The 23,949-nt window shown below is 35.6% G+C and overlaps 1 protein-coding gene across 3 annotated transcripts in view; it reads left to right on the top strand.

Moving 5' to 3' along the window:
* Positions 1-23,949, top strand: part of TASP1 (taspase 1) — a 248,776-nt gene that overhangs the window by 60,096 nt on the left and 164,731 nt on the right. For all 3 annotated transcript variants that reach the window (XR_004345945.1, XM_032606609.1, XM_032606608.1), the window contains 3 exons: positions 690-774; positions 10,278-10,357; positions 23,772-23,878. Coding sequence is in view for 2 of the 3 variants with exons in the window: in XM_032606609.1 (XP_032462500.1) it covers positions 690-774; positions 10,278-10,357; positions 23,772-23,878 (272 nt within the window). In the remaining variant the exon portion in view is untranslated. The remainder of the gene's footprint in view (positions 1-689; positions 775-10,277; positions 10,358-23,771; positions 23,879-23,949) is intronic.

The following is a 23,949-nucleotide window of genomic DNA, read 5'->3' as shown; positions in this document are numbered from 1 at the left end:
GATCCTAAGGTTCTGTCACTGTCTTCTATCATCATCATTGTCATGTTTGTCATTGTCATTGTCATGCTAGCAATTTTTTTCATGCTAATACTTTCTGTCCTATTTTTCCTCCAAGGTAAGCACCCTTTTCTCACTGTTCACATTTTGTTTTCCCTTCTGGAAACAATCTGAACCATATTTTAAGTCTCAATCTTGTACATACTTGGCCTCTCCCCACGCTTATTCCATTTGTAGGACTTTCTCTTTATTTTTTCTTGCAGGTGAGATTTAAAATTTTTGGTCATTAATTTTTCTCCCCAAAGTAAACTTGAAGCTGTTTGTAATCATGTTTATTCTTTAGAGGAAATTCATGGTTTTGATAATAGATGCCAAGTTTTCAGTTTATTTTTTAAATTCTATACTGAAATCTATTAAAAAGGAACTTAATTTAAATTTGTATTATTGCAAATTCAGTCTTTGCTGCTGTAGCACATGATAAAATGAGAATATATGTTTTATATTTGTTCTTATAAGTATTCATATATTTGTCAATTTGATCCTTATTTTTCATGGTAATTAACGGTTTTCATTAGTATATTTAAAGAAAGTTTTCCATGATATTTAAAATTTGTCATATTGAAACTGCCACAGGATTGAGTGGGAAACTTGAAGACTTTTTGACTTCATTTTCTGCCAATTTTATTTTATAGGAATCAAGAACCCAGTCTCAGTTGCAAACAGACTCTTGTGTGAAGGGCAGAAGGGCAAGCTTTCAGCCGGCCGAATTCCTCCCTGGTAACTGCTTTGTTCTTAGACTTTCCCTGGGTCTTTGGTCTTTGGTGCATGGGGTGTTTGAAGGCTATTTTTATCCACAGAAGGCTGATGCAGTTGGTTACACACCAGCAGTAGCTTGCCTTTGAGAGGAAGACACGCTTTGTTCTGTGATCTTGGAACATTTTGAATACTTGATAGAGCTCCTGTTGGAATAGAATATTGTGGATTAAAGCAGAAAAGAGATCAGTTAATTTTAGGTTTTGTAGTTGATTATAGAGATGCTTTTGCTGTTAATAAGTGTTCAACTGGGGTCTTTTTATTATAAAACTTTAAAGTATCTTTAAGACCAGAGTCTAAACTCTTTTTTTTTTTTTTTTTTTGCGGTACGCGGGCCTCTCACTGCTGTGGCCTCTCCCGTTGTGGAGCACAGGCTCCGGAGGCGCAGGCTCAGCGGCCATGGCTCACGTGCCCAGCCGCTCCGCGGCATGTGGAATCTTCCTGGACCGGGGCACGAACCTGTGTCCCCTGCATCGGCAGGCGGACTCTCAACCACTGCACCACCAGGGAAGCCCTAAACTCATTTTTAATCTTGAGAAGTTCTTAATATAAAAGTATGTAATTTTTCTTTTCTGGAGAAACATATTGTGACACTAAAATTAGTAAAATTACATCTTTTCTCCAGCATTAACATATAATTTTCATTAAAAGAAACTTTGAACTTTTCAAATATTTATGAAAGTAGAGAGAACATTTTAAAGAGCCCTCATGAACCTACCGTCTAGCTCCAATAATTAACAATATTTTAGCCCTTCATCTATCTCATGCATCTCTTTCCTATAGTATTTTAAAGCAAATCCTCACCATCGTATTTCATCCTTAGTTTTGTGAATTTCTGTTTGCAAAATGTAATTACCATCCTGTTAACATGCCTAATAATATAAACAAATAAACGTCAATATTGTCTTATACTCAACCATCTTATACTTTAGTACTATATGTGTTCAGCACGCCTGAACACATTAAAGTTACAGTAATACTCTCTGTTGAAAGTTGTGACAGTGGTACTATAGAAATCACTTTATTTGACTGTTTTAATTTCAAGTCATAGAAAATAAATTAATATAGTTTTGAGAAATCTTGAAACCTTTTACCCAAATATATTCACGACATCCCTGTTTCCCATGTTAAGAAAATGAAACATGTTAAGAAATGTTAAGAAAATGAAACATTACCAAGAGATTTGAAGCTGCCTAGACTGGACCCTTTCTAATGGCATCCTTATCCATCTCACTGTCCCATACCCTTACCCTGACCCCATCTCTGGCCCTGCCCCTAGGTAACAATTGTCCTCAATTTTAGCTTTTTTCATTCTCATATATTCCTTCATAGTATTAAACATATACAGTACAGGCATACTTCATTTTATTGGGCTTCACAGATGCTGCATTTTTTACAAATTGAAGGTGTGTGGCAGTTGTACTTCAAGCAAGCCTATTGGTGCCATTTTTCCAATGGCATTTGCTCATTTCATGTCTCTGTGTCACATTTTGGTAATTCTCACAATATTTCAAACTTTTTCATTATTATTATAGTTGTTATGGTGTTCCGTGATCAGTGATCTTTAATGTTATTTACTACTATGACTTGTTGAAGGCTCAGATGATGGTTTGCATTTTTTAGCAATAAGCTTTTTTTTAATTAAGGTATGTACAGTGTTATTTTAAGCATAGTGCTATTGCACACTTAATAAAATACAGCATAGTATAAACATAATTTTTATATAAACTGGGAAACCAGAAAATTTGTGTGACTTGCTTTATTGCAATATTCACTTTATTGTGGTGGTCTGGAACTGAACTTGCAATATCTCTGAGGTATGCTGGCACTCTGATTTTCTAAGTCTACATAAACATGTACATAGATGTACAAAAAAGTTCTGGAAAGAAGGTTACCAGACTCACCATAATTACCTCTAGGAAGGAGAAAGGAGGGAACAAGATGAGGCAATTGTCAAAGGGGATATGTGCAATATTTTTATATTTTACAAAGATAAAATATATGTGAAAAAGTGATGGCCATCTCTGTATTAAAATTATATCATAAAATGATCCTACAGTTGTCTGGAACTAGTGATCTAATTTTCTCACGTACATAGTTCTTCAGCTTTATTTTTTGTTTTCAAAATTGCTTTGACCATTTTAGGCATTTTGCATTTTCATGTGAATTTTAGAATTAGTCTGTCAATTTCTGTGAATAACCTGCTGGAATTTTGATTAGATTTGTAACTTATCCATTTTTTAAGGTCTTCTTTAACCTCTCTGAACAGTGTTTTATAATTTTCAGTGTACAGATTTTGCACAGTTTTTATCAAATTTATACTTAAGTATTTCTTTATGATGTGATAAATTGCATATTTTTAAAAGTCAAATACCAGTTGTTCCTTGCCAATATAGAAATACGATTAATTTTATTATATTGATATTCTAGCTTAGGAATTTGCTAAATTCATTTGTTCTCATACTGTTTTTATGATTCCATAAGATTTTCTACATAGATAGTTCTGTCTTCTGGGAATAAAGATAGTTCTTTAAGTAATAAAGATACTTCTTTCTAATGTGGACTCCTTTAGTTAATTTCTTTTTCTTTATTACACTGGCTAGCACCTCCTATGCAATGTGAAATCAAAGTGTGAGAGTAGACATCCTTGCCTTGTTTGTAGCCTTAGGGAGGAAGCATTTGTTCTTTTACCATTAGATATGATGGCTGCTATAGGTTTATCATAGATGCTCTTTATCATGTTGAGAAAGTTCCCTTCTTTTCCTAGTGTGCTGAGAGTTTTTAATAGGAATGGGTATTGTACTTTTTCAAATGCTTTTCTGCATCTGTTGCAATGATCTTATAATTTTCCTTATTTTGTCAGTTAATATAGTGATTGGTTGATTTTCAATTGTTGAAGCAACAGTTGTATTCCCAGGATAAACTCCACTTGGTTATAATGTATTATCCTTTTTATATGTTATTGGATCCAATTTGCTAACATTTTGTAAAGAATTTTTGCATCTATGTTTATGAGAGACATTGGTCGTAGCTTTCTTGTAATGTCTTTGGTTTGGGTTCATTTTGCTTCTTGAATATGTAGGGATATATAGTTCATCAAATTTGGAAAATTTTTGGCTATTACTTCTTCAGATATTTTTTTCTGATCCCCCCTTCTCTTCTTTCTTCCAGAATTCCAATTACACATATTTGACCTCTTGTAGGGGTCCTACAGATCACTGATAATTTGTTTACTTTTTCCATTCATTTTTTTCTTTGTTTCATTTTGAATAATTTCCATTGCTGTTTTCAAGTTCACTAATTATTTTTTGGCAATATCTAATCACCTGTTAATCCCATCCAGTTTATTTTTCATTTCTGACATTGTAGTTTTTATCTCTAGAAGTTCAGTTTGCACCTTAAAAAAATGTCTTCTATGTATCTACTTAACATGTTTGATATTTCCTGTAGCTTCTTGAGTATATGAATACAATTATAGTAACTGTTTTAATATCTTTGTTTTCTAATTCTGTCATCTTTGTCATTTCTGGGTTGTTTTCAATTGAATGATTTTTCTCATTATAGGTTACATTTTCCTGCTTCTTTGCATGTTTGGTAATTTTTTATTGGATTCCAGATATTGTGAGTTTTGCCTTATTTTGTGTTGGATATTTCTGTATTTTAATTCTAGGATGTGGTTTATTTAGAGACAGTTTCATCCTTTCAGGTCTTGCTTTATACTTTGTTACATGCAACTAGAGAAGCATTTAGCCTTGAGCTAATTTTGCTTTGCTGTTGGGCAAAACCTTTCTGAGTACTATAACAGATGCAACTAGAATGCGGTTTTTTACTTTGGTGGGAACAAGACCTGTTTCTGGCCCTGTGTGAACTTGGGGATTGCTTCCTCTAAAACTTTTCATGTTATTCTTTCCCAGGCTTTGGATGATTTCATCTTACACGTACACTGATCTGTACTCAGCTGAAGACTATAGGTGGACTCTGTAGATTTCTTGAGTCGTTTCTCTGCACAGCTGTCTCCTCTCTGGTTCTCTGCCCTGTGAACTCGGCCACCTGGGCTTCTCTGGATGCCCAGCTCTCTGTCTTCAACTCAGAGAGGCTGCAGGGCTCTGCCTGAGTTCCTGTTCCTGTGCTGTGGCTGGAAAGTCTCCAGGCAGTAAGCTAGGGCAATCATAAGGTTTACCTTGTTTGTTTCCTTTCTTTTAAGGATCACTGTCCTATGCTACCTACTGTCTAATGCCTGAAAACTATCATTTTCTGTATTTTATCTGATTTTTCTTTTCCATTGGTTCAGGCAAGAGTGTAAATGTATTCCCTGTTACTCCATCTTGTCCAGAAGCATAAATCTCTCACATACCTGCAAGTTCACAGTATACCTGCAGTAGTTTAAAAAAAACCCAATTCTCTGAGTATCCTAAATAAATAAAACAAATTTATCATGTTTTTACTTTAAGCTTGTTTACACACAACCCTAATAAGTCTAGATATCTAATTTCTATAATGATAATAGCTAAAATTTATTGCCTTTGTACACTGTGAGAAGCATTGTTTTATGTGGTTTGTGTGTATTATCTCATAAAATCATTATATGATTTATGAGGGTAACATACATTTTGCCAACAAAGAAACTGAGTACCATACTTGACACTGTTATGCTATTAAAAATTTATGGAGTCTGTCCTTATCACATTAGAAGCAGCAGATTAGAACCCATAGAGTAGAATCCTTTTATAATAGTAAGAAGTAATGTTTACACCCATTTAGTTATTCATTCACTTACCCATTCCTTCATTCAGCAAATATTTTTTGTTTACTTCCTGTATGCCAGGCATAGAGGTAGAAAAACTATCAAAAGCAGATGGAGGACTTAGAAACTGGTCTTCTGGTGTCATCTGTTGAAGAGGCAGGTGACTCTATGGGGGCAGCAAGTCATTGGGTGTTTTCTAAGAAGTCTTTAAATAAAAAGTTCATCTGTCTATATATCTCATTGAGGAAGACAGGGAGTGTATTTGTTTCAGCTGTATCTAAATTCTGTTAGAATTTTATAAACTCTTACTGCTTTGTTACAAAAACCCTCAGCAAAACTTTAGGCAGAATGGTATTTCTATTAGCTGATAACTTTTTATGTTTTAATTTTCTGGTTATTGCCACCATGATATGATATATTATTTAAGTATTGGTGTTTGGTCAGATTAGTAGAATATATTTAGCATGCATATGATATCCTCATAAATTTGGTGGGCCTACTATCATAAACTGTGTCGTATTTTCCTACGTTTATTTTATTTATAAAAGTAAATAAATTTTATTTATTTTTACTCTTTCCTCCTTCATTTTGATAGGGTACAACTTTGATAGGCATAACCATCCAAAACAGGGGTTGTCAAACTATGGTGTGTGGGCCAAATCTGGACTACTGCCTGTTTTTTGTAAATAAAGTTTTATTGGAACACAGCCATACCCATTTGTGTACATATTGTCTATGGCTGCTTGTGCTCCGCAGAGGCCAAACTGAGTTGTTGCAGCAGAGACATCTGGTCAGAAAGCCCAAACTGTTTACTATCGGGCCCTCTACAGAAAAAAAATTGCTGACTGCTACCCTAATATGTTATAGAATAAGTTATAATTTTTGGAAATTATGTTTCTTTTGGTGAAAAAGGGAAAGCTAGAAAAGCATTATTGCTCATTAGACCCTCAGATTTTTTGAGATGCAAATTTAATTTTTGGTACGTTGTTTATTTAAAAATACTATTTAATCTATTGTATTTCATAAATTCATTGATTTTAGTACCTTTGTTGTATGAATGTGAAAAGAAAATTTAAAAACCTATAGACTAAAAGAAACATAAGAGAGCTATCAACTAATCAGGAGGTATGGATGGGCTAGTTGGGTTCCCCTTCAAACAAAATAGTTTAAAAGGCAAAAATAACAATAATAGCAAAAATTTTATGAGACAATCAGGGAAATGTGAACATCGATTGAATAAACTATTTTGATTCTAAGGATTTATTGTTAATTTTTTTAGGTGTCAATTGGTTATGTTGTGGTTATGTTTTTTAAAAAAGTTATTTTTTGAGATGCATGCTAAAATATTTATATTTGAAGTTATATGATATCTGAGATTTGCTTCAAAATAATCTGGGTGGGAATATAAATGAATGAGATTAGCAGTGTATTAACAATTGATGAAAATGGGTGATGATCCTTTGGGTTCATTATACTATTCTCTGTAATGTATATGTTTGAAAATTTTTGTAATAAAAATTTTAAGAAGAGTTAACTCCTTATTATTTAATTTGGTCATTATGTGTTATTTCCACATACAGCAGGTTCTCCCTTATTTGCACTTTATGTGTTTGTAAGCTTTAAATAATCAGTAGCCACCAAATTGGTGGTCTTTCTTCAGTTCTGTGCATTTATGATAAAGAAGTAATAGGTAAAATATATAGAAATCCATTTTTAAGTCCAAAGAAGCAGCTATCATTTTCTCCTGTATCTTTCTCATCCAGCATAATGCATTTTAAGCAGTTTTGAGAGCTTTCTGAATCACTAAATCGCACATTTTTAGACTGACTACATAGTGTCATGGTTTTTGAAAATTTCCCATCCATGAAATTGTTAATTGACCTCACTGTGTTTTCGGGTGTTTGGCTATGCTGGCACTTCAGTAGCTCAGCTTCTTGAAGGTTTTAATAATCCCACTCAGTGCTGGTCTCAGTAGTGTTGCTTTTGTTTCTTAACACTTTAGACTTGCTGTAGTGTAAATTAAGGAGAGCATAACACAAGGAAAATGCTGTCCTTTAGAGAGTTTTGACACCCTAGTTTATGGTTGAATATCTTGCCATTGTTTTTCTAATGCTTAGTGTGCTTCAGGCACGGTTCTAAATGCTTAGCATATATGGATATCAATGAAAAACAAAGATCCCTGTCGTTGTGAAGCTTACAGTTTATTTGAGGGAGATAGATATAAACAACAGAGATAATATCATCAGTTATAAAGTATGTGGTATGTGAGAAGGTAGAAAAAAAGAAAAAATGTAAAAAAGACAGAATGAGAGGCATTGGGAATACTGGGTAGAGGAGCACAGTTTTAAATTGGCCTCATCAGGGAGATATATTTAAACAGATGGGAAAATTTGCCATTTGGGAAATAAGGAAGATCCTGACAGGGAACAGTCAGGGTGAAGGCCCTGAGGCAGGAGTCCCCCTGGCATGTTTGTGTTTTGTAAGAGGCTGGAGCAGAGTAAGCAAGGGGGCAAGAGGAAGAAGAGATGAGGGGAGGAGGGAGCAGAGAAGACCAGATCACTTGGGGAGCCTGGAGATCCTGGTGAAGGCTCCAGTTTTCATGCTAAAGTCCTCATGAGGGGTTTCGCAGGATTTTGAGAAGAGAAATGTCATTACCTGACTTGTGTTTTACAAGGATGTCACTGGCTGATGTGTTGAGATTAGACTGGGGCAGGGGACGGAGCAAGGTGAGCATGGAAGTGATGAGGCCATTTCAACACTGTAGGTAATAGATGATGGCAGCTCAGACCAGGGCGGTGGTGAGAAGTGGTCAGATTCTGGATGTGTTAACAAGGTAGAGTCGATGGATTTTTCTAGTGAATTGAGGTGAAACTTCTGTGAAAGCTTTCTCCTTGGAGAGTCAGAAGAATATTTGAGAAAAATTTGAATTGGTGCTGCATTCAGTGTTCTGGGAAGAGATTTTTCATTTTTGATAGTATAGTTTTTAGCGAAAGCTCACGTAGCTTTTTAGCATTTTAAAATGATTTCAAAAGCAGTTATATGCCATTTTGTGTGATGTCAAACTACTGGACAAGTAATTTTTGATAGTAAGGAAAGGCCAAGATCTCAGAATTCTTATCCGTAAGATGGCATCAAATATTCACCTTCCTGTGAATATTGTACAACGCCTAATGTATTTAAAACCTTGCATAGCAGACAACTGCAAACTAATTTTATTTAGAATCAAACCTATGAATGATTAAGAAATGAAAAATAAAACTAAGCTTATGTTATAAAATACTTTCAATTCGAGATGCTGGGATAGAACCCCAAATGACGAATGGGAGTGCTGAGAATACTAGATTCAGCCCCAAACTTCTGTCCTGATCATTTAATTGAATACTTCAGCATCTCTTTTACGTCTTCACGTGAAGAGAGTTTATTTCTTATATCAAAGTCTTTTTCTAGCAGAAGGAAGTGCTACAAATGCTGTCAGGACAGCTCAACTTGCATCCAAGTTCCTGCCTCAGTTATTCTTCCATTTTCCTTTATGTGACAGCTTTTCTTTGCAGTTTCTTTGCAGTGGTCTTCATTTGATACAGGAATAGGAGGAACTTTTCTATTTTTGGAGTCCTTTAGATTTTTTTTTTAAAAATGGAAGTTTGAAGAGGTATTCTTGTTGGCTCTCTCCCTCTTCTCTTTTTTTTAATGCTCCCTCCATTCTCACCTTCATATATACTGGAAAATAGTAGTAACTATTGGCTTAACCAATTTGTTTCTCATTGGAACCATTTGGATATGTTTCTGAGTATCAACTTAGACTTTCTTCTTCTAATCTATCATTGATCTTCTTACGAACAATCAAATCTAAAGACTTCAATATGTATTACATTGAGTTTTTAGTGTTGGAATGATTAGAGGAACAGAAACAAAAACTAGGGAGCAGGAAACTAATGAGTAGGCACTAGTTCAAGGAATCCATTACTAGCTGGCTGAGAGCTTTAAGAAGTTGGCTGTGGAAGGAGATGAAGTGATTGATTATTATGGTAACTGCTTGCTATTACTGTGTTAGGGAATGGGGTGGTTAATTATCCTGCATGCTATTTGAAATCTTTGAAAGGAAGTCTTTTACAGTTAGCTAACAGTATCCATTTATTCACTTTGTTATGTTAAAACTTGCAGTTTGGGACTTAAAAAAATTACTTTGGGGACATACCACACTGCTTTATTTACCACAGTAAAAATGATTCTGACAGCCATATATATATTTTTATTGCATCGAGGCTTAGAAATGTAAGTGCATATCATTGTGTTTGGGCATCTCTGGATGTACCCCACTCATTTTGGGTAGATCCAGGTGTTATACTAGGCAAGAATACTAAATCTGAAGACATTCACTTAAGCTTTGACTCTTAATCTGATGAAGTAGATCTTGTACATAAACTGAGAACCACAGTTGATCCAAGATAAATCTTAGTATTTTCCACTGGGAAATCAACTATTTTTACTTCTTATGTTGCATTTTGCCAATTTTTACTGGTTAGTTATTGCAAATGATATGTACCATTTCCAGTTGTAAAATTTCTAACTTGGGGAAAAATTAAAAGAATGTTTTAGGCATGTAGCCATTTTGAGGTATTGCAAAATATTTTCAGTTGCCTTACTATATTACTTATATTACTTTATTGAATATGTAGGAGAAGATGACTATGAATTTTTAAAAGAGTAATTTTTCTGTTGTTAGCTTTTTAGTTGGAGAAGGAGCCTACAGATGGGCAGTAGATCATGGAATACCCTCTTGCCCTCCTAACATCATGACCACAAGTAAGTAAAACTTTTCAAAATTAAGCTGTATTAGCATATATACCTGAAAGTGTTACATTGCTTTTGATCCATATAGTACCTATATTTAAGGAAGAAAGCTTGTATGTTGAAATATTTTAGTTAAAAGATAAATAGAAAGTTATTTGATTTTAAGCCACCTTTATATTCTTGAGGTCCCCCCACTCCTGCTTTCTCATGCTTTTAAAAAATTTTTTGGCTGCATTGGGCTTTCGTTGCTGTGCGTGGGCTTTCTGTAGTTGGGGCGAGTGGGGGCTACTTTTCATTGCGGTGCGCAGGCTTCTCATTGTGGTGTCTTCTCTTGTTGCGGAGCACGGGTTCTAGGTGCGCGGGCTTCAGTAGTTGCAGCACGCAGGCTCAGTAGTTGTGGCTCATAGTCTTAGTTGCTCCGGGGCATGTGGGATCTTCCCGGACCAGGGATCGAACCCATGTCCTCTGCATTGGCAGGCAGATTCTTAACCACTGCGCCGCCAGGGAAGTCCTTGCTCATGTTTTTATAGAAGTATTGTTAAAGGATCCCTTTTAGGCTACTTAAAATAATTACTAACAATAAAACCATAATACCAGCCACTCAGAGAGAGAGAAGAAAACATAGGTCAACATTTACACAACCTTGAGCTGAGGAAGGCCTATCTAGGTACCAAGTGTATGAGAAGGAAGAACAAAAGTGTGACTGCAGGAAGAGTTAAGACTGAAAAAACATTTATCATAACTATGACAATGGGATACACATGCAAGTTTTGCCAGATTAAAAGTCACACGAATACATGTGATACCCCAATAGAAAAGGGTCAAAAGTCATAAATAGATAATATAACATAACTAATAGGGACATTCAAATTAAGGTGAATACATGTTAAATCTGTTCCTGCTCACTTGGTGAAAGAGTTAAAAAATATTGTATTACTGCTGGTAAGTGTGTGGTAAAATGAACATAATACATTGTAGGTACAAATGTAGATTGGCAGAAATTTTGGAGGACAGCTAAGTAGTATAGATCAAAAGCCTTAAACCCATTCTGCATCTTGGGACTTGTCATCAGAGATATAGACATAGATTTATGTAGAAGGGTACTCAGTGAGCATTATTAAGAATGTAAAAAAAAATTCTATTATATATAAAATAAACTACAAGGATATATTGTATAACACAGGGAATATAGCCAATTTTTATAGTAACTATAAATGGAGTATAACCTTTAAAAAATTGTGAAATCACTATATTGTATACCTGTGACTTATATAATATTATACATCAACTACTTCAATAAAAAAAGGGAAGAAAAGAAAAACATAAAGAAAGATTATTAAAAAATTTGAAAAAGACTTATGTCCAACACAGAGGAACGTGAGTAAACTATCACATAGTCTTATAATGAAATGTTATGAAGTAACTGGAAATTGTTATAAAGACTGATAATGATTAAATCTAATAATGACTTAAAAAAGTGAAAAATGAGGTTATAAATATGTATATATGTGTGTCTTATATGTCTGTCTTAAAAAGAAATCATGGCTACATGTTTATGCATAAAACAAATAGTAAAAACATATACTACTTGTTTTTTAAATTTTTATCAAGTAATCTATAAATGTAATTTAAATAATCAAATGAAAAAGTGAGGAATCATTAGCTCCAAGGAAACCAAGTTGTATAAAAAAGAGATGACTATTTATCATAGCAAGTGTCTAATAAGGACCAGCTCTTAGTAACATTATATTCAGAATGAACTGCATACTTCTGCAAGTTGTAATATTGAGAGGCTGGAAGGAGGAGAAATGTGTGTGTGCAGGGAGGCCGGGAGTATGAGCGTCCTGGATTCTCACACTCGCCACCACTAATGCTGCCTTAGAGTCTGCCCAGTGGGACTTGCTGTGGAGCTCTTATATCAGGCACACAAATCAGCTCATCTGCCAATTCCATCTTGTTTTTCCTTGGAGGCAGGCCACCTGGCAACCTGGGTCTAGAGTGGGCGCTCAGTAGGCCTGCTGTGCAGCTGTCATCTGGTCTTCACCTCCCCATCACTTTGGAATTCCCTTTTCCTCTCTCCAGTATCAAATTGTCTGTTTCCGAATGTCTTTTTTTTTTTTTTCTTGTTTTACTCCCTCATTTGATATATGGAAGGTGGGAAATCACTTTCGCTTAGGTTTCTGAAGAAATTGCTCTGTCTTCTAATTTACAGTCTTGCTATTATGCAGTCTGCGGGCACTTTGATTCCCAGTTTTTTGTCGTGTCTTTTGCCTCTTTGGAAGGACGTTCTTATTTCAGTGGTCTTATTACCTCAATGATATCTTGGGATGGGTCCTTTTTTACTTATTGTACTGGGTACTCTTTTGGACTCTCCATCTGGAAATCCATGTGCTTTGGGGAAATTAAAAAAAATTTGTGTAATAATCTCTCCCCCTATCTCTCCTTTGTTATATTTTTCTAATTTCTTTCAATTAGATGTTGGATCTTGTACTGTAATCCCATGTATCGTTTTCAAAAGTTATTTTTTCTCCTTTTAAAAATCTCTTTTGTCCTGCTTTCTGGGAAGTTTCTTCAATTGTATCTTCCAAATCTACTTCTAATGAATTTATAATTTTGGTTTTCATAATTTTAATTTCTAGAGATTCATCTGTGATTAATACTTTTAAAACATGGGGTTTTATTTCATGAACTCAGTATTTTTACTCTCTTTCTTAGGGTATTATGGTTTAAAACTTGTTCTTATCCACTGTTTCTGCTTCCTCTGTCTTTGTTTGTTTCAGACCCTAATACATGTTAGCTAATTTCCTCAGCTATCTAGTGACCCTCTGCAGTTTTCATATTCAAGAGTGAGTTACCTAAAGACCGGTTGGCAGCTTTGTGTGTGAGGGCAGGTCTGTTTGACCTCAAGAGGGGAGGCATTGATCATTTCTCTACACATTTTTCTTTTGGATTAGACAGAGAAGTCTTCCCAGCTCTGGCAAGGCAATAGCCAGTATTCTGGTACAGAACAAGGGAGGGGGCTGGAGGTGTCACGGTGCCCTTATCAGACTTTTACGTCAAACTCAGTTTTAGGTAGAGCCCCGTACCTGCTCCCAGATGTGCTTGGTGTCTGCTAATTTGGTGCCGATGTAGTTCAGCCTCTCCACTTTTTCTGCAAGCACAAGGAGGGGATTTGGGCATCTACACGTTCCTTATTGACATTTTCTGCCCATTCTCCTGTTTTTAGTCGCAACCTGGCTTTCAGAGACACCAGGTGCTTTCTACTTTGAGCCCTCTTGATGTTTCTTTGGCAGGAATTAGTTTACTTTGGCCGAGATTAGTTTGCTTTGTGATGTCTTGGCTAGTGGACATTGGGGTTCATCTTCCTCTGCTCAATTAGTTACTGTTTGTCCACTTGCTTTCTGTGTTCTAAAACTGTTGGTATCTCCCTTCTCATTATAATCACCCCTTGTGTATGTCAGTCTTTTCCCCCACTTAAATTTCTTTTTGGTAAAGTTTTAGTAGGGCATGGAGATGAATTCATGCATTCAGTCTGCCATTTTTACTTCAGAACATTTATATAAAAATGTGTTAGAAAATAGTACTAGATTTTTTTTCAGGATGGCAAAATTATTTTTGACTATTTTTTATACTTGTAATAAGAAAAACATATTGTGCCATAGATTTTTTTTATGACTTATATAACCAATCAACAAGAAATGTTCTGTGAATAAAGCATTTGAAAGTTAAGTGATATATTCTTTTTTTTTCCCAAAAAAGAATGGTTCTGAGCTATGGGGAATTTAAAAGGAGAAATTATAACTATTATTTAGATTTAAAAAAATTTAAATACCATCTTATACTCAGCCATTTGTTTAATCCTCAGTAGAAATAAAATGGTATGTTGGTGCTGGTTAATGATAATGTTTTATACTTGATTACCTTTTGGGGGGCATAATTTGTAGGTTTTTATTCCCCTTCAGCTTTTAGAATGTCTTTCTAAGGTTTATTCTAAGTTTATTACACATTTTCACATGTACTTACATATTTCATTCCTATATGTAGATTTGAATTTCTTTCTGCATCTTTTCCTTCAGCCGGGAATGCTACATATTTTCTGGTATTGTGGTAGATGTAGTGGTGAAAACTTTTCTCAGCTTTCATTATCTGAAAAGCATCCTTATTTTGCTTTTACTTTGAAAAGACATTTTTGTTGGATATAGACTAATAGGTTGGCAGGTTTTTTCCTTTTAGCACTTTTTTTCTTTTTTTTTTATTGTGGTAAAATATTCATAACATAAAATTTACTGTTTTAACAATTTTTTTTTTTTTTTTTTTTTTTTTTTTTTTTTTGCGGTACGCGGACCTCTCACTGTTGTGGCCTCTCCCGTCGCGGAGCACAGGCTCCGGACGCGCAGGCTCAGCGGCCATGGCTCACGGGCCCAGCCGCTCCGCGGCATGTGGAATCTTCCCGGACCGGGGCACGAACCTGTGTCCCCTGCATCGGCAGGCGGACTCTCAACCACTGCCCCACCAGGGAAGCCCCCATTTTAACAATTTTTAAGTGTATAATTCAGTGGTACTAAATACATTCATAGTGTTGATTAACCATCGCCACCATCCATTTCTATTTTTTCCTCAGCCTAAACAAACTCTGTACCCATTAAACAGCGATTACCCATCCCCCTCTTGCCTGTCCCTGGTAACCTTTATTCTGCTTTCTTTGTCTATGAATTTGCCTGTTCTAGGTCCCTCCTCTAAGTGGAATCACATAATATTTGTCATTTGTGTCTGTATTATTTCGTTTAGCATGTTTTCATCTATGTTGTAGCATGTATCAGAATTTCCTTCTTATAGCTGAATAATATTCCATTGTATCCTTTTAACACTTTTAAAGATGCTATTCCATTATATTTTGGATTCCATTGTTTCTGCTAGGAAGTTAGACATGATCATTATTGCTTCCTTGTGTGCAATGTGTCTTCTTTTTTCTCTGACTGTTTTAAAAAATTGTTCTATTTGTTTTCACCTAGGTATGGTTTCCTTTGTGCTAGTTTTATTGTGCCTGTTGAATCTGAGGGTTCAAGTTTTTAATCAAATTAGGAAAACTATTGGACTCTCTGCTTCATGCTCTCCCTCATCTGTTTCTAGGACTTCAATTTCACTTTATATTAAAACATTTGATACTGTCATGTGTTCCTGAGGCTCTGATTTTTTTCAGTCTTTGTTCTCGGTGCTTTCTGTATTAGTCAGGACTCTCCATAGAGACAGAACCAATAAGATACCTATCTATCTATCATCTGTCTATCTAAAGAGATATTATAAAGAATCGGCAATCATGGAGGCTGACAAGCAATTATGGAGGCTGACAAGTCCCAAGATATGCAGGGTCAGTCAGCAAGCTGGAGACCAGGAGAGCCAATGGGGAAGTTTCAATCCAAATTCAAAGGCCTGAAAACTGGGAGGGTCAATTGTATAGTTCCAGTGTGAAGGCGGGCAGGCTTGAGACCCAGGATCAGCTAATGTTTCAGATCAAATATGAAGGCAGGAAAAAGTTGATGTTCTAGTTGAAAGGCAGTCAGGCAAGAGGAATTTTCTCTTACTTGGGGAGAGTCTGCATCTTTGTTCTATTAAGGCCTTGAGCTGATTGGATGAGGTCCATTTACAAAGGGAGGGCAATCTGCTTTGCTCTGTCTATCAATTAAATGTAAATCTCAACCTTATCAAACATACCCTCACAGACATACCTAGAATAAAGCTTGACCAATATCTGGGCACTCTCTGGCCCAGTCAAGTTGTCAAATAAAATTAACCATCACACTTCTATTTGTTTGATTTCTGTTGAATTGGTCTTTGAGTTTATTGATCTTTCCTCCTGCAGTATCTAATTTGATATTAATCTGATGTTATGATTTAAAAAATATTATGTTTTCAGTTCTAAAGTTTCCATTAAAAAAACAGCCTTCATCTTTGTCTTGAAATTTCCCATGTCTTCACCCATTATATCCATTGTTGGCATATTTATCATTGTTATTTTGAAATCTTTGACTGCTAATTCTAAAATCTAGGTAATCTGTGGGTCAGTTTCTATTGATAGATTTTTTTTTCTTGACCTTGGTCACACTTTTCTGTTTAGTTGCATGTCTCAATTTTTTTAAAAAAAATTACACCTTGAGACTATGATTTGTTATCATCCTTTGAATGATACTGAGTTTGTTCTAACATGTAATTAAATTATTTGCAGTTCACCTTGATATTGTCACAGCCTGGTTTTTGGCTTTGTTAAAGTGAGTCTATTTCAGTTTTTTTCTTAATCCTAGAGTTGTCTCTTAGTACTAGTTTGTGGTCTTTATTCCTGAGATATGGCCTTTCTGGGGTTTCAGTGGAAAGTCTCAAACTTTAAATTTTGTCTCTCTGACAGTGGGTATTTACTAAAACATCTGTTCACTTTTCAGCTGTTATTTTCCTCATTGGACTTTACGGAATCTTGCATCCTGTATGAACAGTCAAGGACTCATTCAGGATTTGAGGGGACTTTTACATAGATTTCTGGGCTTCTTTTTTTGTGGATTTCTCCTTTCCAGGATTCCTCCCTTACTTTCCAGTGGCTTCAGTAGCCCCAGACTCCTTCATCTCAGGCCAATAAGACTGTAGTTTTCTACCTGAGCTCTATTTTCTGTGTATCTCACAGAGTGGGGAGTGCCTCATGGTGAAAGCTGTTTGAATTTTGATCTCACCCAGTGTGTTTCTTTTCTTTCAGTGGTTGAATCCTCTCCTATTTCTGCCAGCTTTTCGTCACTTGCCTTCAAATAGGCTTTTTTTTTTTTTTTTAGTTTGAAACTTCTGCCTAGAGTTTGTAATTATTATTGGTCTGTAGGTTAGTCTCATATAAGCTATTCTTTCATTACCAGGAGCTGGAACTGATGTTTTGTAAATGTGTACTATTAACAAATACAATAATAAAAATAATAGAAATTAATAAATATATCTAACCATTGTATTTATTACTTTTTAATTGTGTGGTAGAGGAATAAGTTATCTTCTTAAATATTGAAGCATTTTACATAAACGTGGTCTTCCTTTTTACTTCCATTCCCAATCCCAGACTCCTGCTCAGTCTGATAACCACAGTTACTTGTTTGATTTGCTTCTCTCTGTTCCAACAGAAATGTTGGAATATATAGTATTCCAACATATATAGTTGGAAAAGAATATATAGTATTCTTTTTTAAGTAGATAAATGGTATCATACTGTAGTATCTTTAGTAAGTTTGTAGATAAGTAGTATTATAACATGGCTTTTTAAAATATTTTTTGTAATGCAGCAAGATGTATTTTGAAATCTGTCCATGTTGATATATATAGATGAATTAATTTTTAAACTGTTGAATAGCATTTTACCGTATTTATTTAGCTGTTTCTTTATTGATAGGCATTCAGGTTGATTCTAGATTTTGCCATTAACATTGATAATTCCATGAATATTCTTGTACACATCACTTAATATATACGTGTTCTATTGGAGTAGATAGTTGGAAGTAGAATTGCTGACTCATAGAGGATGTGCATTTACTGTTTTGCTGGCTATTGCCAGATTCCTAAGAGGTTTGCTGTCTACTTTTGAGAAGTCTGTCTTTGTATAGTCGGTACCGTTGATGAACACATAGTAGCTCAGAGCACAGACTTTAGAGGCCTTTATGTGACCAGGGGCGAGTTACCTCCAAGACACTTTTCTCATGGAGACGTTGTGATTCCTTGAGGTAATGTATCAAGAATTCTTACTCCAATTTTGGGGGCATAGAAACACTCAGATGTTGACTATTAATATCATTCTCACTGTCATTAATATGTTGGATGTGAAAATGATCTTGGTGATGTGATTTCATCAGAATTTAATAGGCTTAGCTCTTTAGCACTGCCTAATAAGATGATTTTAGTGATTGATCGTATCTGGAGTTAGGTGTAACCAGTAGAGCAGTGGTTTTCTACTTTGGCTGCACATCAGAGTCACTGGGGAGCTTTGAAAAATTCACAAGCCCTGGCTGCACTCAAAATCAATGAAAACAGCAACTCTGTAGATGGGACCCAGGCATCTGTAGTTTTTAAAGTTTTGTAGGTAATTTCAATGCGCATTCAGTTTTCAGAATGTCTGAGATAGAATGTGTACATTCTTTTGAATTCTTCCAGAAAATTCATTAAAGTTGAAATTGAAAGTAATTTTGTTTTCCTTTGGTAAAGGACAACCTTAAATAGTTTGTGCTACAAAGTTGCCAGCATCTATTCCTTAATTTTCAGCTGTTTTATGCTTTGATTGGACCTGGGATACATCTTTAAATTAAGTAAAGAGTAGATTAAGGATGTTATTCTATTCTTTCAATTTATGGGCATGATTCCACCACAAGGAATCCTATTTTCTTCTTTTCTGTTGGCTAGATTGTGTTCTTACAGTTTTTCTGCCTTTGCGTAAGGTACTTTGAAAGACAACATGATATTAAACATACTTTGTAATTGTAGAGTTTTATCATAACTGGTATATGATATATCAACACTTAATTTCAATATGGCTAGTTAATATGGCCAGTTATGCTGTTTCAAATTTTTTATTTTGAAGTACTTATAAATTCACATGCAATCCTAAGAAATACAACAGAGAGATTCCATGTACCCTTTGCCCAGTTTCCACCAATGGGAACATCTTGCCAAACTACAGTACAATATCACATTCAGGATAGTATTGACAGTCAAGATACACAACACTTTTATCACCACAGGGATATCTCATGTTGCCCTTTTATAGTCTCACCTACTCACCTCCAACCTTCACCCCTTCCTTGACACCTGGCAGTTACTAATCTATTCTCCATTTGTATAATTTTGTCGTTTCAAAAATGTTATATAAATGGTATCATATAGGATATGAGTTTTTGGGAATTGGCTTTTTTATCACGTAGTATAATTCTCTTGAGATTCATCCAGGTGGTTGTTCTTATCAATAGCTTGTACCATCTTATTGCTAAACAGTGGATGTACCACTGTTTGTTTAATCATTTATCCATTGAAAGGCATCTGGGTTATTTCCAGTTTGGGGCTATAATAAATAATGCTGCTATAAATAAATATACATGTACATTTTAAAAAATTTCGGTAAAATACACAATGTAAAATTTACCATCTTAAACATTTTTAATGGTATATTTCAGTAGCTTTAAGTATATTTACATTGTATAACTATGACTACCATCCATCTGCAAAATCCTTTTCATCTTGAGAAACTGAAACTCTGTGCTCATTAAACACTAACTCCTTGTTTCCTTCCACCTGGCCCTTGGCAACCACCATTCTTAGTTCTGTCCCTATGAATTTGACTACTCTAGGTACCTCTTATAAGTGGAATCACACATTTTTTCTTTCTTTCCTGACAGGCCTATTTCACTTAGCATGATGTCCTCAAGGTTCAACCATGTTGTAGCATGCGTCAGAATTTCTTTCTGAGGCTGAATAATATTCCATTGTATGTATATATCACATTTTGTTTATCCATTTATACATTGATGGTTTGAAGCAACTTGAGTTGTTTCCAACTTTTGGTTATTACGCATAATGCTGCTATGAACACAGGTGTACAAATATCTGTTTCAATTCTTTTGGGTACCCAGAAGTGAAATTGCTGGATTATATGGTAATTCTGTTTTTAATTTTTTGAAGAACCAGTGTACTCTTTTCCATTGCAGCTACACCATTTTAAATTCCCAGTAATAGTGCACAAAGGTTCCAATTTCTCCACACCCTCATCAACACTTGTTATTTTGTTTTTTGTTTGGTAATAGCCATCCTAATGGGTATGAGGTGGTATCTTGTGATTTCCCTAATGATTATGCTGTCGAGTATCTTTTCATGTGCGTTTTGGCCATTTGTATATCTCCTTAAATGTCTGTCTCCAAAAAGGGAGACAAGGACTAGCCTTTTAAACTCCCTGGAGGTCACTTCATCTGGAGGGAGAGGCACTGCAACAATGGCTGTCTGCCTCTGAGTCTGTACCTCTGTGACCAGAACCAGCAATCAGAGCACAGATTCTGGTATTTGGAGGAGAGGGTCTTTAACCCCTTTGCCCACCCTGACTCTCACAAGCTATGTGCAAGCTGCTCTAGGAGCGTATGCCCAGCTGCCTGCCACAGGGTTGGGGATAGGGTGTGGGGAGGCTACTGTGCGAAGAGCTGAAGTTGACCCAAATTAACCACAGTTTACAATGAAGCTTTCCCCTGGAAACCTTCCTCTTTAATAGACTCCAGAGTTGTATAATACTTAACATTAGACAGATTCTATCAGGCCAGTTGTTGTCTAGGTGGGGAGACAGATTCCTGGTGCTTCTTACTCTGCCATCTTCCCTCTAGCTCCAGCTTATTAATTTTATATCAGACTATTCTGATTCAAGGTTATTAATCCTATCTATAACTATTTGCATATACTTTAAAATTTTAAAAGATGCCATTTATCATTTACCTTTGCATATGATGTCTTTTGCCTTGTAGACATTTTAAATTTTACATGGTTTTATCAATGAACCATCCTTTTGATGGATTCTGGCTTTGATAATATTCAATGTAAAATATTCTACTTTAATGTTAAAACGAGTAAAAATAAAAAATAAAATCTCTCTCAGAAAAGGCTGATATAAAAAGACTGGTATTTATGCCTACTGTGTGATGGCTTAATCTTTTTGGACTTCTTTTTTTAGATTTTATATGTTTAAATCATTAATACTTATAAGGTTTCAGATTTGTGTGTAGTGTGGGGTAGGAATTTAATTTGTGTTTTTTTCCCCAAATAGGTAATGTATTGTGCAAGAAAGTTTACTGAATAACATATAGATTTCCCAGTGGTATGAAAAAGCAGTGTTATTCTCAAATTCTATTAGGATATACATGAGTTTGTTTCTAAACTTGTTGGTCAGTTCCATTACTTTTTTTTTGTCCATTACTACACTATTGTTCTTAGACTTTGTCTTGAGGGCAACTCTGGTTCCTTTTCCACTTAATTTTCCTAACATACTTGTTTTTCCTTATTTAAAATTTTCTTGATTAATCTTAAAGGTAATATGTTAGAGTATCTTTGTTATTTTCCCACTGTTATTTTGATTAATTTACATCAATGTGGGGGAAATAAATATGCACTTAAAAACACTGTGACACTTTATTGTTTTACTGCAATTTTCATTTAGATTTGCCTGCACATATATTCTTTTCTTTGCACTTAATTCCCCACCCCTCTCCCTGCCTGTTTTTTTTTTTTTTTGTCTTTGAGCTTTCACTTTGTATTATTTTGCCTGTTATGGAAGAACACCCTTTAATGTTTTTCATTAGTACAGGTCTTGCTGGTGATGAATTTGCTCATTCTTGTTCACCTGAAACTATTTTTATTTCACCTTCATTTTTTTTTTTTTTTTTTTGCGGTACGCGGGCCTCTCACTGTTATGGCCTCTCCCGTTGCAGAGCACAGGCTCCAGACGCGCAGGCCCAGCGGCCATGGCTCACGGGCCCAGCCGCTCTGCGGCATGTGGGATCTTCCCGGACCGGGGCACGAACCCGTGTCCCCTGCATCGGCAGGTGGACTCTCAACCACTGCGCCACCAGGGAAGCCCCTCACCTTCATTTTTGCAGGTTAATTTTACTGGATATAGTGTTCTGGGTGAGCAGATATTTCCTTTCAGTGCATTGAAGATAACCACCTTGTCTAAATGCACTTGGTATTGGGGTAGAGGGTAGGGGTAGACTTGCTTGTTTCTAGCTCAGCCTTCCTGTGGGGATGTTGGCCCTTTCAATCCCTAGCTTGCTGTGGGAAGTGTCTCCTATGAAACTCCCACCTTTAATGGGCTCTGGGTTTGACTTATGCCTCTCCTTGATGCCACGGAATCAAATTCAAGTGCGCAAGTGTTGGCAGATGCTCACAGTGCAATAATAAAGCTTTAGTCTTCAGTTTACCCCCAGAAAAGCTCGATACTTTTTATAAGGTTTTTAATGCTTTTTAGGTGGTGTTTTTCATATTTTATCTACATTTTTGATAATATTTGGTGGGAGAATTGCTCTTAAGAATTTAGTCTGCCATTATCAGAAAACTTTGGTAATCTTTTCAGTGTTATATTCCAGTTTGTAATTTCTCTTGTCAGCTGAATCTAATTGTTTAAATCTGTATATCAAGTCTTAAAATTCCAGTTATTGTATTTTTTATTTTTAGAAGTTCTGTTTGGTTCTTCTTCAAGTCTGCCTGGGAATTTTATCATCTTTTCTTCCTTAGTTATATTTTCAATATCTTTTTTTTATGTCTGTGAGCATAAACATGTTTTATATTCTATATATGATTACACTAGTATCTGAGGTCTTTGCCGGTTGGATTATACTTTCTGATGTTTGGCTGACTTTTATTTTTTCATTCTTGGTGATTTATTTCTCATTCGTTTTATGAACTGTTTTTTTAACTATGGGCTCATATTAATTGGAACATGGGAATTCTTTGAGGTCTGGGTGAGCTAAGGTGGGTTTTTTCAGGGAGTATTTGCATTTGATGGGTTTTTGAAGCATTACCTCACCGAGATCATTTTTGGTTTTTTGTGTTTTTCAGGCCACATAGGTAATACGAATTCTCCTAATTCTGCCTGAACTTTTAAATATTTTTTATACTTTAATGTTATATAGATATGTATTTTGTTTTTATAATTCTAATTGTTCTTCAAGAGCAGTGTCCTGCCCCCATCCCCACCTTGTGCGCGCATGCGCACACACATGCGCGTACACACACCCACACCCACACCCACACATGCGTGTACACACACCAACACACACCCACACATGCGTGTACACACACCAACACACACCCACACATGTGTGTACACCCCCCCACCCCCCCAACACCCACACCCACACCCACCCACAAAACAGAACTCCCCTTCCCAAACCAGCCAAGTGTAACAGGACTTTTCTTGTCTTACGTTTATAGCCAAGGCTGTGACTTACAAGTTTCCTGATTCTTTGCGTATTGTGGCATTTTCTAGTTTTCCCTTTCATTGGGTATATCACCCTTTGGGGTTCCCCCTTTTTATGTGGATGATCTCCAATATGTTTTCTCCTGCTGCATTGTCCCGAGTCTCAGCTCTTGTCTCTTATGCACAGAGACCTTCAAAACCAGAGCTGGCCATGGCATGCATTAGCAGACACTCCTGGAGAGCATCTACCTTCAGAACTCACTTGTCTCTCTGGATTTGACTTTTTCTTAATTTTTTTACTTTAGGTTATTTTTCTTAATCCCTCCCACCTCAGTGTACACTGAAAAGACTTTATAAAACCCTTTATCCAACATTCTTAAGGATTTTGTCCTGAGGAGGCTCTTCAGGATCTCTCATCTGCCCCATTGCCCTAATATTTTTCAAATGTTATTTTTAATGTTTCTTTTATAGGATTCAGTTTAGCTGCATTTAAAAGAAACAAGAGGAAACTAGAGCTGGCAGAAAGGGTGGAAACAGATTTCATTCAACTAAAGAAAAGAAGACAATCAAGTGAAAAGGTCAGGAGGTGTTTGAAATATTAATAATTAATGTATCATAATGATATACTTAGTCTGCATTTAGATATATA

Source organism: Phocoena sinus, chromosome 15, assembly GCF_008692025.1.
Source record: "Phocoena sinus isolate mPhoSin1 chromosome 15, mPhoSin1.pri, whole genome shotgun sequence".
In the NCBI taxonomy this organism is placed as follows: domain Eukaryota; kingdom Metazoa; phylum Chordata; class Mammalia; order Artiodactyla; family Phocoenidae; genus Phocoena; species Phocoena sinus.
The sequence above is the reverse complement of the archived record's forward strand: the minus strand, read 5'-3'. Positions and strand labels throughout refer to the sequence as shown.